Consider the following 16,861-nt stretch of genomic DNA (forward strand, 5'->3'; position numbering starts at 1 on the left):
CCTTCACATAAGAAGGGTTCTTTTGTTTATTCCCTGATAGCTTTGCTCGTTGGCACCAGGATGTTAACGTCCTCCAGATAAGTCATAGCAGATAGAGGGGAGGCCTGAGGGGAGAGAGTGCCTTCAAATCATCTCCAAAGGACAAAGATTGTTGTGGAAACACTTTAGGGGTTAACTCCATTAACTCGATTCCACCCGACGTAACTTTCCAGTTTGCACGCAATTCCATTAGTTTCATAAAATATTATGGAAATGAATTAAACTCTTGTTTCTTATTACAAATGCACTGTTTTTCAAAATTGCAAGTGATGAATGCTTATTCAGTGAGACAAAAAGAAATGTTGTGAAAAAGTGCATCAATTTACATCAATTAAAGACCCATCAACATTCGTTTTCTAATCAAATCGTAATCGAATCGTGAGGTGCCCAAAGATTCCCACCCCTAATATTACCTAGTAAAGAGTCAGTTTACGTCAGCTGTGCTTCTGATAAAGGATGTGAGCTATACCAATAAAATAAGAAGTATAACAAATTCAGAGACAAGCTTGTTTGAATGCTTAAGCGTTTTAATTTTGCAAAAAGGAAGGAAAAAGGGGGATTTTGCAGAAGAAAGTTCTTTCCATAACACATTCAGTCCGATCTTATAAAAGCCACAAGACCTAAAAGACCGTTCAGCACTCGTCCCTTCATTCTTTTAGCAACATTAGATAGAAAGAAAAGAAATGAATGTGTAAAATATCAATAAAGAAACTCCTTTATGTTGAAAAGTCAGCCAGGAATCATCACTTTCTGGTGGAACAGACAGATGGAAGGCGTACGTGACACAAATGATCATCCCAGCACTTGGAATCTGTAAGTACCAAAGACATGGTAGTTAGCTAGAGGTAAAAGAACTGAACCCTGAACATTTACACTGATGAGGGCATTATCTATGTAGTTTATTTAGAGAGAAACAGCTTTAGCTCCAATTAACACACGATGTTAAAATTAATTATAATATACAAGTTATATTAATTGTCATCTATTCAAACTATAACAGTAGATCAAAAAATTACACACAAATTATTCATTGCTTTTGCAGTTGGATATAATTTGTACCTGAATAATTCATTTGCAAGCAGTGCTGCCCTTTATAACCATTATTAGGCTCTCCTTTGCACCAGTGAGTATATCTGAAGGATGAACCATCAGCCCAAAGCCAAACACCCTCCTAGAGGACATCAGTGAAGAATACCGTCTGAATTTTATTAAAATTATTTTGAATAACACTCTGATCTTGTGCAGGTGAATTACATACCTCTTCTGCATCAGAGCCTCCAATCCATGTTTCCTTGGACGCAGAAGTGGCTCTCAGTATAAGCCTTTGAATGCCATGGTACTCCTGAGCGCTGTGGACAGATGCCAGATTTCCCCCCAAAGAGATACAGTTTCTCTACAAAAAGAGAGGGACAAAAATAAAACTATATAGATATATATATATATATATTTATATAATATATATACCGTATATATAGTCGTTTTAAAAGGGGACAAAAATAGCTCTTTTCAGAAATTAAGGAGTTTTTTTTTTTAAATCAGACATAGCAAAAAAAAATCAAAAATCCCTAAAAATCAATGTTGTTGCTGATCATTGACTCATCCCAGATCATAATTATCCCCCCTCAACAATTCCACGTTGCATTCTATATATTGAAAATATAGCAGTTTTTGTGAGTTTTTTTGACAGAAACTGGCGTTTACGTCATATAAACCAGTATTTAAAGGGTTCATTTTTTGAAAATAATTGAAAACTGGGTAGTTATGATCAGAACTGAAGTGGAATAAAATATCTACGAAAAAAAAAGTGGAAAAAAATATTAACATATGCTGTTTTTAGGTCGTTTTAAAAGGGGACAAAAATGTCCCTTTTCAGAAATTAAGTTGTGTTTTAAATCAGGTATGAGGGTTAAACTAATAAATTAGAATAATATGAAATAACTGTAACTAACTGTACTTTGTTTGTTAAAAAGAGTTGCTAAAACGTTCTGAATGAACTAAGTATTCTGGTACTAATTCAGCACAGTACAAGAAATTGCTCATATTACCTCAGCTTGAGCCCAAGTCCTAGGTCTTGGAATGTAGATGAAACAGCGGCCATTGATGCTAGTCCAACCCGGGTTACATGCTCCCCTCTTGAAAACATGACTCTCTCCTTAAAAAGTGAATAAAGACACATCAACATATCGCTTAAGAATGCATTTTTATCCCCTAACCTGCTGATATAATACATTTATATCCATTTCATAAATGCACTCATGCTTGTGCCTGTTCTATGTCTCACTCTGGGAAGACATTTCAGATCTCTGCTATAAACATTTTTTCCTTCCCTAGTTTTTTATTCCATCCATCCATTTACCCAGAGAGAACCCACACATGCACAGAGAGAACATGCAAACCACACAGAAAGGCCCCAGCTGGGAATCAAACCTGGAAGCCTCTTGCTGTGAGGCGACGGTGCCAACCGCCACACCACTGTGTGTATTAAGCTGTCTGTATTTTTTTCCAAGTTCTTGTAGGAACACACACTTACCGGAGCCACTTCTGGTCAGAGCCATCATCACACAGAAAAGCAAAGGCAAAGTCAGCATCCTCATGGTGGAGATGGTTCAGCTTCAAGATGATGATGAGACCTTGAATAAAGACAGACAGTAATGTTATAACGTCTATGTGTCAAACGGACAACCAGCTGTGACTCTCAGTCCAATGACAGATACAAACCGTCTCTTCTGATATTCAGTGTCAGCCTGCGGCTTCAGCTTTGTAACGAACCTGTCAAAGAGCAGCTCTTAAATACGGTTTATTATCTTTCCATCTTCACAAAATGAGGAACTAGGTACAGTGCCTTGCGAAAGTATTTGGCGCCCTTGAACTTTTCAACCTTTTGCCACATTTCAGGCTTCAAGCATAAAGATATAAAATTTGTATTTTTTGTGAAGAATCAACAACAAGTGGGACACAATCGTGAAGTGGAATGAAATTTATTGGATGTGTCAAACTTTTTTAACAAATAAAAAACTGAAAAGTGGGGCATGCAATATTATTCGGCCCCCTTTACTTTCAGTGCAGCAAACTCACTCCAGAAGTTCAGTGAGGATCTCTGAATGATCCAATGTTGTCCCAAATGACTGATGATGATAAATAAAATCCACCTGTGTGTAATCAAGTCTCTTTATAAATGCACCTGCTCTGTGATAGGCTCAGGGTTCTGTTCAAAGCGCAGAGAGCATCATGAAGAGCAAGGAACTCACCAGGCAGGTCCGAAATACTGTTGTGGAGAAGTTTAAAGCCGGATTTGGATAAAAAAAGATTTCCCAAGCTTTAAACATCCCAAGGAGCACTGTGCAAGCAATCATATTGAAATGGAAGGAGTATCAGACCACTGCAAATCTACCAAGACCCGGCCGTCTTCTAAACTTTCATCTGGAACAAGGAGAAGACTGATCAGAGATGCAGCCAAGAGGCCCATGATCACTCTGGATGAACTGCAGAGATCTACAGCTGAGGTGGGAGAGTCTGTCCATAGGACAACAATCAGTCGTACACTGCACAAATCTGGCCTTTATGGAAGAGTGGCAAGAAGAAAGCCATTTCTCAAAGATATCCATGAAAAGTCTTGTTTAAAGTTTGCCACAAGCCACCTGGGAGATGCCAATCATGTGGAAGAAGGTGCTCTGGTCAGATGAAACCAAAATCCAACTGTTTGGCCACAATGCAAAAGGATATGTTTGGCATAAAAGCAACACAGCTCATCACCCTGAACACACCATCCCACTGTCACACATGGTGGTGGCAGCATCATGGTTTGGGCCTGCTTTTCATCAGCAGGGACAGGGAAGATGGTCAAAATTGATGGGAAGATAGATGGGGCCAAATACAGGACCATTCTGGAAGAAAACCTGTCGGAGTCTGCAAGAGACCTGAGACTGGGACGGAGATTTATCTTCCGACAAGACAAGGATCCAAAACATAAAGCCAAATCTACAATGGAATGGTTCACAAATAAACATATCCATGGCCAAGTCAAAGTACAGACCTGAATCCAATCGAGAATCTGTGGAAAGAGCTGAAGACTGCTGTTCACAAACGCTCTCCATCCAACCTCACTGAGCTCGAGCTGTTTTGCAAGGAAGAATGGGCAAGAATTTCAGTCTCTCGATGTGCAGAACTGATAGAGACATACCCCAAGCCACTTGCAGCTGTAAATGCAGCAAAAGGCGGCTTTCCAAAGTATTAACGCAAGGGGGCCGAATAATATTGCACAACCACTTTTCAGTTTTTGTATTTGTCAAAAAAGTTTTAAACATCCAATAAATTTAATTCCACTTCACGATTGTGTCCCACTTGTTGTTGATGCTTCACAAAAAAATTTAAATTTAACTTTGAAGTCTGAAATGTGGCAAAAGGTTGAAAAGTTCAAAGGGGCCGAATACTTTCGCAAGGCACTGTACATCCACGCCGACTGCACGTATACACATTCAGAAAGTCCAATCATGGTGACATATTAAATGATGATAATCAGAGTTTTGAATGTTCACACTGTGTTGCATCACACATTCTTTCAACACATCACTTTATGAGAAAAGAGAAGTAGAGCCAGAACCCAGAGAGCCCAGAGAGCCCAGAGAGCCCAGAGAGTCAGAGAGCCAGAGCCCAGAGAGCCAGAGAGCCAGAGAGCCAGAGCCCAGAGAGCCAGAGCCCAGAGAGCCACGAGCCCAGAGAGCCAGAGCCCAGAGAGCCAGAGCCCAGAGAGCCACGAGCCCAGAGAGCCAGAGAGCCCAGAGACCCCAGAGAGCCAGAGAGCCAGAGAGCCAGAGAGCCCAGAGAGCCAGAACCCAGAGACCCCAGAGAGCCAGAGCCCAGAGAGCCAGAGAGCCAGAGAGCCCAGAGAGCCAGAGAGCCAGAGAGCCCAGAGAGCCAGAGAGCCAGAGAGCCCAGAGAGCCAGAGAGCCCAGAGAGCCAGAGAGCCAGAGAGCCCAGAGAGCCAGAGAGCCTAAAGAGCCAGAGAGCCAGAGAGCCAGAGAGCCACAACCCAAGGACCCACAACTTCAAGCCCCTTCCTCCCACCCTCTTTTTGGGATGTCTGGGATCCATCCCTTGAAGGGGGGGCTCCCCTATTACCGGATATCTGGCCGTCCGCCAGACCGCTTGTTGATTAATTATTAAGTTTTAGAAATAAACAGATACAGGCCGCATTGTGACATCCTTCATTGTTGCAAGTGGCAGCGCCTCATGGGAGTCATGTGACGCGCCGCCGCGCTGCACGGCTCGTGTGACTTGAGAATATGTAAGCATCTCCATTTAAGGAAATGTTTTACTGGAATTCTTACAAGAAGCAGTGAACAATTAGCATGCATGGGAGAGCTGCCTGAATGAGGAGGAAAAAATTACACAACATGCCAAAAGAGCAACCGTACTTCTCCACGGTCTGTTATCTTTTTTAAAACATCTGTTTAACTTGTGTTAAACGCTTCACCACAACGGTTTATACTGTGTAACAATGACTGAACAAGTTCATCACAGACTCTTTGAGACAAATACATCTGTTGAAATTCTTATTTTATGTAAAATCAAACATTTTGAAGATAGCATGAATTATTTCTTCAAACTCATTACAGCTTAAGGTTTCACACAGAAAGGCCCCAGCTGGGAATTGAACCTGGAACCCTCTTGCTGTGAGGAAATGGTTCTAACCACCACACCACTGTGCAGCCCGCCTCATGAAAAGGCCATGGCTCAGCTGCCTTCCAGCTGGAGCATCTGTGTTTCAGTCCCCAGCGTTTCCACATGTTACAGCATCACTGGGTAATTCACATGTTGTCTGGGTGAATGAACTCATGTAATGCGCTTTGTTAAACCGGGACAAGCTTAGAAAGCTGCTATCTGAGTGTGAACCATTTAACTCGGTCTTAAAACAGGTCAGCTCGTGTTACTTTCTCAGTTTAAAAGTACACAGTCCCCTCAGTGGTCAGAGTCAGTGGATCTGCGGTGAGTTCAGCACCACGGACAGAGACCGCAGGAGCCCACTGTCCAGCACCAGTGGGTTTTTGGTTGTTACTCACAAACTCTCTGAAGCTTCTGTACATCTGGTGTCAGAAGCTAAACATTACACTGATCCGCATATAAATAGAAAGGTAGATTACCATTCATGAAGTTGCCTCACATGTAAATGAATGCAGTCATTCAACCAGAAGCAGTTGATAACCATAATTAATCAGCATTTTTCCAAAAGCATTCTCTACTCAAACACACTGGATTTAAAGCCCTTTGATAAACTGTTAAACCTGTAAAAGTATCAGAAGACTGTCCACACTGACACCAAGTGGTCCTATGACAACACTGCAGGAAGCTGCACTTTATTTTTTACATTGCTTCCTTCTTTTGATCTACTCTGACTGCCTTTTGGAGACTATACATCAGCCGCGGCTATTCAGAGATAACACGGGAAGCCGGACAGCGTCTCCCATTCTCTGGCGAAATTGCTGCATCTTCAATGTTAAATTGACGATAAAACAGTTATTCACAAAACACAAGATATGCCCAACACTGCATTTACTTTCATAACTCCAACATGTTGTCCTGTAGCTTAATGAAGTGATTTGTTCTGAAATCGCCGCCGTTCACTGAGGAAATGATGTTATGAAGCCGCCACTAACAGCCAGGCTTCCGAGCCGAGGGACGCCGGCTTCAGGAGGGGGCGGGAAAGTCAAGTTTTTTTCTACAGTTCTAGGTCATCGTTGGCTTAATGGACAAAAACTCATCACTTCCGGAAGCCCGGCGTCTCTGGGGGTAGATTAGACGTGGGCGTGTCAGTATGAGGGGCTGTGTCGTGATGATTGGAGTTAGTGTTTGTCCATCATGAGAGATGTTGTGGCAGCCGAATTTTTAAGCAGGGAGAAGCACGCTGGAACTTCAGTCCCAAAGCGGGTACGAAAGAGACTTGTTGTCTGTGAAAGTGCTGTAATACTTTTAGTTGTTTCTTTCCAGAATTCATGCTGCCCATTCACAAATGTTACCTTTAAGAATACTTACCACCATCAAACTCTAAGTATTCATTATGACAGGGAAAAATGTTCCAAAGATTCTGATCCAGCCATTTACAGGCCTTAGATACGATCATACTTGATTTTGGCCTTGCTGTGTGAATTTTCAAAGTCTATACCTTGTTTCTGTGTATTTGCTGGGCATACTTGTCATACTAGACACAGCTATGTTATAACTAATTCTTTTTAACTTTGCTATCTTCTGCTTTGGGATGGCACGAGCCACTACAACCCTGAACGCGTAATATGGGCTTCCCCTGTTCCCCTGTTTTAAAAGTCAGCAGCCGCCACTGCTATACATGTCTTTCAGTAATTCAGACATAAAATAAACGTGTAATAATAACAAGGTCATAAACACCGTACTCTGAGCTGACATAACACGGATCACGAGTAGGAATTTTGAATACCTTCCAAATTCAGATTATATCTGTAAAGTTAGGATATATGAATTTTCATTGTTTCAATGTTAAACACAATGTAGCACAAAAAAAACATAACAGGGAACATCGGTTAACAATTGGGCTGATTCATATAAATGTCTGATTACTTCATTATTTTAGGTTTAACTACTCAATATTACTGACCTCTAGAGGGCAATGTGATTTTTCTAATTGATGATATCTTCCTTAGTATGGTATGGTATGTTTTTATTTGAACAGGGACCGTGTACAATAAACATTGACCATGAGGAAAGATGCTTTGTACCAGGTTACAGCAGGAAATGCTAATTTCCACCTGTAGTCCCTGAGCAGGCTGGTGTAACAAAACTGATTCTAAAAGGTACATGAGCACATGACCATTTCACCATACATTTTCACATATAAATCACTATAATTTAATTTAATACACAGTAAAAGTTGTTCCACTTTTTGCACGAGTATAATAAATGAAAAATAAAAAACATCTCTTATTTAAATGATTTTATTTGTTTCTCTTTATATTCTTTTATGTATTTTTAATGCTTATTGCACTCCCTGCTGCAATACTTTTATTTTATGTAAAGCACTTTGAACTTTTTGTACATGAAATATGCTATATAAATAAATTTGATTTGATTTGATACACAACATTCACTCTCTTTGGGCCAGCCACTCGCTCTTTCACTCTCTTTGGGCCAGCCACTCGCTCTTTCACTCTCTTTGGGCCAGCCACTCGCTCTTTCACTCTCTTTGGGCCAGCCACTCACTCTTTCACTCTCTTTGGGCCAGCCACTCGCTCTTTCACTCTCTTTGGTCCAGCCACTCGCTCTTTCACTCTCTTTGGGCCAGCCACTCGCTCTTTCACTCTCTTTGGGCCAGCCACTCGCTCTTTCACTCTCTTTGGGCCAGCCACTCGCTCTTTCACTCTCTTTGGGCCAGCCACTCGCTCGTTCACTCTCTTTGGGCCAGCCACTCTCACACTCACTCCTCATACATGTGTACAGGTTTGATTTCTTTAGAGCCATTTTTTGGTCCGTTTTGCAAATGCTTTTAGGCCAGAGCATGTTATGATGTCTGTTGGTAACGAGTTCCACTGGGTCACAGCTACAGACGAGAAGGCTGACCTACCAAAGGAGGTCCTGCATTTGGGGATACAGCACTCTCCTCTAGTGGTCGATCGAGAGGTGCGTGTCTTTCTATCAGAGCATAGCCTAACAAATTTTCTTAGGGGAGGAGCTGAAAGACCATGGATTATTTTAAATAGCAAGCAAACATTATTATAAAATATTTGATTATCAAAATTAAGAATGTCATATTTAGTTAAAACCGTACAGTGGTGGTACCTTCTTGGCTTTTTATCATGAATTTTGAGGGCACTTTTATACATAGATTGAAGCAGCCGCAGGGCTGTTTTTGAGCCCTGTGACCAACTCGAAATACAATACATAAGGTGTGGTAAAATCATGGCACTTAAGTACATATGTGAGGCCTGTGTTGTGAGGGACCCTCTAATATATCTAAAATTGGCAAGATTAAACTTCATACTGTTTCCCATTTTTTTAATGTGATAGTTAGTACGATGTATAATTAGTACTATTTTGAAAAATGTATCAAAATGCAGCTTATCATTGAAAACCTCAAAGAACCGGCACAAAGGTTTAAGACACAGTTAACACAGTTTTAATAATCCAGAAAGGAGAAGAAATATTTGTTGTTTCTGAGGATCATTACTCTACCTTCACATAAGAAGGGTTCTTTTGTTTATTCCCTGATAGCTTTGCTCGTTGGCACCAGGATGTTAACGTCCTCCAGATAAGTCATAGCAGATAGAGGGGAGGCCTGAGGGGAGAGAGTGCCTTCAAATCATCTCCAAAGGACAAAGATTGTTGTGGAAACACTTGAGGGGTTAACTCCATTAACTCGATTCCACCCGACGTAACTTTCCAGTTTGCACGCAATTCCATTAGTTTCATAAAATATTATGGAAATGAATTAAACTCTTGTTTCTTATTACAAATGCACTGTTTTTCAAAATTGCAAGTTATGAATGCTTATTCAGTGAGACAAAAAGAAATGTTGCGAAAAAGTGCATCAATTTACATCAATTAAAGACCCATCAACAATCGTTTTCTTATCAAATCGTAATCGAATCGTGAGGTGCCCAAAGATTCCCACCCCTAATATTACATAGTAAAGAGTCAGTTTACGTCAGCTGTGCTTCTGATAAAGGATGTGAGCTATACCAATAAAATAAGAAGTATAACAAATTCAGAGACAAGCTTGTTTGAATGCTTAAGCGTTTTAATTTTGCAAAAAGGAAGGAAAAAGGGGGATTTTGCAGAAGAAAGTTCTTTCCATAACACATTCAGTCCGATCTCATAAAAGCCACAAGACCTAAAAGACCGTTCAGCACTCGTCCCTTCATTCTTTTAGCAACATTAGATAGAAAGAAAAGAAATGAAAATGCAAAATATCAATAAAGAAACTCCTTTATGTTGAAAAGTCAGCCAGGAATCATCACTTTCTGATGGAACAGACAGATGGAAGGCGGGTGTCACACCCATAATCATCCCAGCACTTGGAATCTGTAAGTACCAAAGACATGGTAGTTAGCTGGAGGTAAAAGAACTGAACCCTGAACATTTACACTGATGAGGGCATTATCTATGTAGTTTATTTAGAGAGAAACAGCGTTAGCTCCAATTAACACACGATGTTAAAATTAATTATAATATACAAGTTATATTAATTGTCATCTATTCAAACTATAACAGCAGATCAAAAAAATTTACACTCACTAATTATTATTCATTGCTTTTACATTTGGAAATAGTTTTTACCTGAATAATTCATTTGCAAGCAGTGCTGCATTTTACCAGCATTATTAGGCTCTCCTTGGCACCAGTGAGAATATTTGAAGGATGAACCATCAGCCCAAAGCCAAACACCCTCCTAGAGGACATCAGTGACATCAGTGAAGAATACCGTCTGAATTTTATTAAAATTATTTTGAATAACACTCTGATCTTGTGCAGGTGAATTATATACCTCTTCTGCATCAGAGCCTCCAATCCATGTTTCCTTGGACGCAGAAGTGGCGCTCAGTATAAGCCTTTGAATGCCATGGTACTCCTGAGCGCTGTGGACAGATGCCAGATTTCCCCTCAAAGAGATACAGTTTCTCTACAAAAAGAGAGGGACAAAAAGAAGACAGATATAATTTTATATATATATATGTTAGGGCTGGGCAACGATTAAAATGTTTAATCTAATTAATCACATGATTTCCCTGATTAATCACGATTAATCGCATTTGTACGCAAAATCCAAAAATGAATCCAAAAGTAGTGTATAGCTTTTAGCATTTAGTTTTATTTTAAATGTGCTGCCATATGAATGAAAGTGCCATAACATTTGTTGTGCAAACACACTTTTAACATCAGCATCTTTCTGTAGTTTTTATGTAGAAGCCTCGCTCCACTGTCTGTTTCCTTGAATAACTTGCTGCTATCAGTTGTGTGTTTTGCCTTTAAGTGACATTTTAGACTGGAACTACTACGCTAAGAAGACCATTCAACTTGGCTGTAAATGCAGGAGTTTTTTTTAAATTTATTTTGAAATACGTGCTTTTATGTTGAAACCAGTAAAACAGGAAGTAGCGCCAGTTAGCTCCGTGAGCTTCACACAGAAACCGAGGAGCACCTGTAGTGGTGATGTCCAACTTTAAAATGAAAATGGCCGAGTAAAAGTTCCGTACCCTTCTCCATGTTTGGTGGTTCTGCAGCAGAAAGCAACAGACTTTTACAATAATAAAACCTGCGTTAATGCGCGATAAAATATTTATCGGCGTTAAATAATTAACAAGGTAAAGCGATTATATGAGTTAACTTGCCCAGCCCTACTAACTATATGTTGTTGGTTAAAAACAGTTGCTACAATGTCTACAAATCTATATCTGAAAATTCACATCGACTAAAAAGACACACAAAGAAAGATATGTCAGAAAAAAAGATCAGTCAGACGTTTGCACAGTATAATATGAGTGAAAGACAACCTGAATAAAAAAAGGACACAAGATATTATGACAATATCTGAATGGACTTAGTATTCCATCCATCTATCCATCATCTTCCGCTGGTCCGGGGATCGGGTCGCGGGGGCAGCAGCTTGAGCAGAGAGACCCAGACGTCCCTGTCCCCGGCCACTTCCTCCAGCTCTTCTGGGGGGACCCCGAGGCTTTCCCAGGCCAGCAGAGAGACGTAGTCTCTCCAATGTGTCCTGGGTCTTCCCCGGGGCCTCCTCCCAGTGGGACGGGCCCGGAACACCTCACCAGGGAGGCGTCAAGGAGGCATCCTAACCAGATGCCCGAGCCACCTCATCTGACTCCTCTCGATGCGGAAGAGCAGCGGTTCTACTCCGAGCCCCTCCCGGATGACCGAGCTTCTCACCCTATCTCTAAGGGAGAGCCCAGACACCCTGCGGAGGAAACTCATTTCGGCCGCTTGTATTGGCGATCTCGTTCTTTCGGTCACTACCCACAGCTCGTGACCATAGGTGAGGGTAGGAACGTAGATTGACCGGTAAATCGAGCGGGCCGGTGCAGAGCCCGCATCACTGCGGAGGCCGCACCGATCCGCCTGTCATTGGCTGTGTTCGAAACCGCATACTACTCCTACTAACTTGTTTAGTTAGTATGCGAGTTTGAGTAAGCGAGAAGTTCCCGGATGCATACTAGATTCTCCGAAATGTTGGGTATGCATCATGAGGTTATACTCATACTCAAACTACCCAAGATGCAACGTAACGTGACGTCGCCGATCGTCATTTCCTGTCAAAACGGCAGTTTCAAGCTAGCTACAACGATGGTAGGTTCACTTCCTGTTTTCAAAACAAAAGCACTAATTGTATCGTAACGGCTTTCCCTATGATAAAAGGCAACGGGTATTTTATTTTGTGAAAATAACCGGAAGTGCGTTGCTTACTACGGCTAGCTTTAGGAGCGCCAAATTCGTGGGAACAAAATGGTAAATAGCCGGTATTTTGTCAGATTTTCAACACGTTGGGGATCTAAACGACTACTTTCTCACCTGAAAATGTTTCAAATGTTGCTAAAGTTTACAGAGTTTAGAGATTAAGAGAAATCAGCATTAGGCCGGCTGATTTCGGCTCGGGCAGGAGTGAAATGCATTGTACGTAACCACTCTGCATACTGTGTGATCGATGAGTATGCAGTATGCAGTATGTAGTATGCGGTATGCAGTATGTAGTATGTAAGTATGCGGTTTCGAACACAGCCAATCTCCTGCTCCATTCGTCCCTCACTCGTGAACAAGACCCCGAGATACTTGAACTCCTCCGCTTGGAGAAGGATCTCATTCCCAACCCTGAGAGGGCAGGACTTAGTATTCTGGTAGTAATTCAGCACCGCACAAGAAATTGCTCATATTACCTCAGCTTGAGCCCAAGTCATAGGTGTCGAAATGTAGATGAAAAGGCGGCCATTGATTCTAGTCCGATCCTGGTTACAGGGTGCTGCCCTCTTGACAACGTCACTCTTTCCTGCAGAACAGACAGGGATGAGTGTATAAAACAGCTGAAAATCCACTTATCTTTAAACTTCATCGTTCAGGCTGTTACTGTGTTCATGAGCGTGTTATGTTTTAGCATGAATCTGGAAATATCCACACAAACCTTCCGCGTCCGTTGAGCTTCCTGCTTCCCCAGATATTGTTTTCAATTAAACGTTTTAGTGTTCATTACTTATTCTATTATGTTTTGTAAAAATCTATGTAATTACTAAATCAAATTAGTTATTTGGATTAGAAATTTGAAAATATATACTGCAATGATCATGTTAAGCACAGATTACATTTAAAGTTATGTTCTGTGAGGGAGGGGCGGAGCCTATTTGAAGTTCAACTGAGAGTCAAGACCTGTCCTGTGTGAGAGCGTGACCTATTCGATTTTTGGAGAAAACTGAATTGTGTATTTAAAAATAAACTGTGGATGTTTTAAAGTAGTTTTAACTACACTAAGTAGACGGAAGAGCGTGTAAAGCAATTATTAAGATCGGTCTGGTTGCTAAACGTTTGCTAAAGGTTAGCTTAAGACTGCACCAGTCTTAATTCATTATTGCTGCAGTGAATTATTTGTGTTCATTTTTATTTGTTAATTTCAGTGTTTTCTGAAATAAAATAACTTGAACAATTTAAAAGTGTTTTTTAATTTCTTCCTTCCCATACAATTTTCTTTTTAAACAATATATTGTGGCGTGCTGTGGGTGTGTTGCCGCATTGCATTATGGGTGCTCTCTGTTCTCCGTTTATGTGCTGTATTTAGTGCTGTGGTAGAGTTTGTATCTGTTTATGTTTATGTTCTGTACGCAGTGACGGTGTAGTAAAAGGTTTTTGTTCGTGTTGCATTTGAACTAAATCTGCACCATAACTGAAAGTGGTGAGACAGAAAGTTACTACCACTTGATCTAAAATATGTGAGTTGATTGTAATTCACTATTGTTCCTGTGAATTGCCTGTCAAGATAAAAGTGCTTGCTGCACAAGAGAGTCTGGACTGAGACCTTTCCTGTCTCCACCTCTACCATTGCTTCAATATTTTATACAATGTCTAAATCAAAACAGTATAAATCATTAATTAAATTTGAAGACGATACATTACTTATATTAACAAATTATGTCAAGTAGTGCTTTTATATGTGTTTATGTGCATTTGACCTAAAATGGTTGGCTAGACCTCAGAAAAGAGATAAGTTATGTGAACTAATGGTTTTGAGTAAAGATTACTAATGTAAACTTGAATATGTCTAAGTTATCTATGCCAATACAACTTAAAAGGTTTAGTTTCATGTGTTGTAAAAACTTAAACGGGATAAGGCAACGGGTTTCCACGCGATTTTCTAGTAAACTCAACTAGTTCGGGTTAAGAGTGTGGAAGAACAGCGCAGTTTGACACAGTTCTCACACTGAAGCTAACTCAGTCCATGTGGTGAATGTATTCATGACAGCAGCATGTCCCATTCCAGGAGGGTTTTTAAGGACTTACCAGGAAACTTGAACTCACCTTCTGAATCAATTTCTTCTTCGGGTTCATCCAGTGGTGAAGTCTACGTTGAACGCAGGTATACGGCGTATACACACCTCTTTTATTTGGTGGATTTCCGTATACCCACCTAAAATGCTCAGTATACCCACTTAAAATTCGTTTTTCAACATTTAGAATAGCACAGCCACGTTTCATCAACTACCACTTCTCATGGAAGCCTTGTTATAATTTAACAATACAACGACAACACTTCAGAATAGCATTCATTCAGAAATTGCGACAGTCAGTCAATCTCCCAGCGATTCACTATCAGTTTTTTGACAATAACCAGTGTTGCCAAAAAAAATCACAAGAAGTCGCTATTGGCTCTCTGAAAAGTCGCTAGAAGTCGCTAGATTGCGTCATGACGTCATAAGTGACGTAACCACGCCCATATTATATATTTTCGCTCCTACCCGAGCCGAAATCAGCCGGCCTGAAGCTGATTTCAGCTCTAAACTCTGTAAACTTTAGCAACATTTGAAACTTTCAAGGCCAGAAAGTAGTCGTTTAGATCCCCAACGTGTTAAAAACCTGCCAAAATACCGGCTATTTACAATTTTGTTCCGACGAATTTGGCGCCACTAAAGCTAGCCGCAGTGAGCAACGCACTTCCGGTTATTTTGACAAAATAAAATACCCGTTGCCTTTTATCATAGGGAAAGCCATTACGATAAAAAGGTGCTTTTGTTTCTAAAACAGGAAGTTGTAGCTAGCTTGAAACTGCCGTTTTGACAGGAAATGACGGTATGCCGGGTTGCCGCCGTCCTGCAGTGCTTCTGTCTCGGCTTGTTTGGTGTCGCGGGGCAACTGATTTGTCACTCACAAAACAAGTTAAATTGTCGCTAGATTCAGCCAGATTGAGCCCGAAAGTCGCTAAGTCGCTAGATTATTTTTTTTTGTCGCCAGAGATGGCCAAAAGTCGCTAAATCTAGCGACAAAGTCGCTAAATTGGCAACACTGACAATAACGTCCCATAGAAACTCTTCTTCTTTGTATTAGTTGAAAGCGGTGATTCTCTAACGCACAACAGCGCCCCCTATAGGAGTGGAAGGTGGAAAACTAAAATGGATGTGTGTGTATATATATTTTTTTTATGTATGTTACATATATAAACGAATGTAATACACATATATATATATTACAATTAATTAATTCTGACAGCCCTTGTGTATATATATATAAAACAACCTGTCTCAAGATGTGATGGTGTTCTGCTGTTTTAAAACAATCACTCTGTTAGGCCTCGCTCTATGAGGGATGAGTACAAAGATTAAGTGTCACAGGGAGTCCCATTGCCACTGAGATACACAGCACACAGTCCACACAATCAAAGTGAGTTTATGCTGTCCCTCATGCATGCAAGGGGCAGGTAAGTGCAAAGCTGCGACCCCACAAACATGTTTGTCCCTTAACACGTTAAGAGAGCATTATAAATGTGCTGTTACCAGAATGGCAATGACCAAGTCGTAGTGCATTATTAAAAGCCCTGTGTTATGTCATAGTATTGTAGTACTATGGTACTTAACTTTTCAATGACTATTACAGCGCGCCACTGGAGGTACGGCGTGCATTAAGGGGCTACTATTGGTCCCGAGGGGTCCCGAGTCCCGACCCCTAGTTTGGTACCACGGGCCTATGACTGGCCAACTATACAGTATACCCACCTCAAAAAGGTAGACTACACCACTGGGTTCATCCGTGGGATCTAAAGAGGATGCATGTTTTTACCCTCGCATATATTCAACTCACAGTTATTTCCACATCATGTGTAGCCTGGATGTGTGCAGATAACTCTTTCTCTGACCTTCTTTATGATGCTCTTTCCTTTTATTTAATCACATTACATTAAAGTCTAAAGTCTGCAGCCAAAGAAAAGGAAAACTCACTTTCTATCACTCACAATCAGAATGCAGATGTATGCACAGACAGAGCTACTCACCAGCAGCTCTGCTCAAAGCCACCATGGCGAGAAGAAGGAAAGACCAAGTCAGCAACTTCATGGTGGAGACGGTGCAGATCAAAGACAACAATCACCTTCAAAGAAGACAGGCAGCGGTGTTAATTATATTTCTGTTGCAATGCCAAAAACCAAGAGGGACTCTGAAGCCAAAGAACAAATTGTAGAAGTTAGTAGGAGAGTTGGTAGCAGAGCAACAGCAGAATGACCTTCTTTTCCTGAGTTGAGTGTCAGCCTGCAGCCTCAGCTTCCCTGTGTGGTGCTGACGGGTCACAGACCAGCTCTTATATACCGTTAGCTCCCGGA

At 40.9% G+C, this 16,861-nt stretch overlaps 2 protein-coding genes across 2 annotated transcripts; both read right to left on the reverse strand.

The window, feature by feature from the left end:
- Window positions 1–545: 545 nt before the first annotated feature.
- On the reverse strand, window positions 546–2,784 carry LOC142368557 (ladderlectin-like). The gene is made up of 6 exons (XM_075450764.1): window positions 2,758–2,784; window positions 2,570–2,669; window positions 2,085–2,191; window positions 1,298–1,432; window positions 1,099–1,210; window positions 546–850 (listed from the first exon to the last, which is right to left on the reverse strand). The coding sequence occupies exons 2-6, from the start codon at window positions 2,631–2,633 to the stop codon at window positions 783–785; spliced, it is 486 nt and encodes a 161-aa protein (XP_075306879.1). The 5' UTR covers window positions 2,634–2,669; window positions 2,758–2,784; the 3' UTR covers window positions 546–782.
- Window positions 2,785–9,778: 6,994 nt separating this feature from the next.
- On the reverse strand, window positions 9,779–16,861 carry LOC142368510 (ladderlectin-like). Its single transcript, XM_075450699.1, has 6 exons — window positions 16,765–16,861; window positions 16,538–16,632; window positions 12,948–13,057; window positions 10,547–10,681; window positions 10,339–10,450; window positions 9,779–10,083 (listed from the first exon to the last, which is right to left on the reverse strand). Exons 2-6 carry the CDS (start codon window positions 16,596–16,598, stop codon window positions 10,016–10,018), a joined length of 486 nt encoding a protein of 161 aa, XP_075306814.1. The 5' UTR covers window positions 16,599–16,632; window positions 16,765–16,861; the 3' UTR covers window positions 9,779–10,015.

This window comes from Odontesthes bonariensis, chromosome 19 (genome assembly GCF_027942865.1).
Source record: "Odontesthes bonariensis isolate fOdoBon6 chromosome 19, fOdoBon6.hap1, whole genome shotgun sequence".
NCBI lineage: Eukaryota > Metazoa > Chordata > Actinopteri > Atheriniformes > Atherinopsidae > Odontesthes > Odontesthes bonariensis.

What these genes read in the sequence shown, in the direction of transcription:
- LOC142368557 (XM_075450764.1), bottom strand. Translation starts at nt 2,633, where the DNA reads ATGAGGATGCTGACTTTGCCTTTGCTTTTCTGTGTGATGATGGCTCTG. An exon ending in TCTGACCAGAAGTGGCTCCG is followed by an intron (nt 2,192 to 2,569) that starts GTAAGTGTGTGT and finishes TCACTTTTTAAG; the next exon opens with GAGAGAGTCATGTTTTCAAG. An exon ending in CTTGCAAATGAATTATTCAG is followed by an intron (nt 851 to 1,098) that starts GTACAAATTATA and finishes TGGTACTTACAG; the next exon opens with ATTCCAAGTGCTGGGATGAT.
- LOC142368510 (XM_075450699.1), bottom strand. Translation starts at nt 16,598, where the DNA reads ATGAAGTTGCTGACTTGGTCTTTCCTTCTTCTCGCCATGGTGGCTTTG. An exon ending in GGCTTTGAGCAGAGCTGCTG is followed by an intron (nt 13,058 to 16,537) that starts GTGAGTAGCTCT and finishes TCTGTTCTGCAG; the next exon opens with GAAAGAGTGACGTTGTCAAG. An exon ending in TGACTTGGGCTCAAGCTGAG is followed by an intron (nt 10,682 to 12,947) that starts GTAATATGAGCA and finishes CTCTTTTTGTAG; the next exon opens with AGAAACTGTATCTCTTTGAG.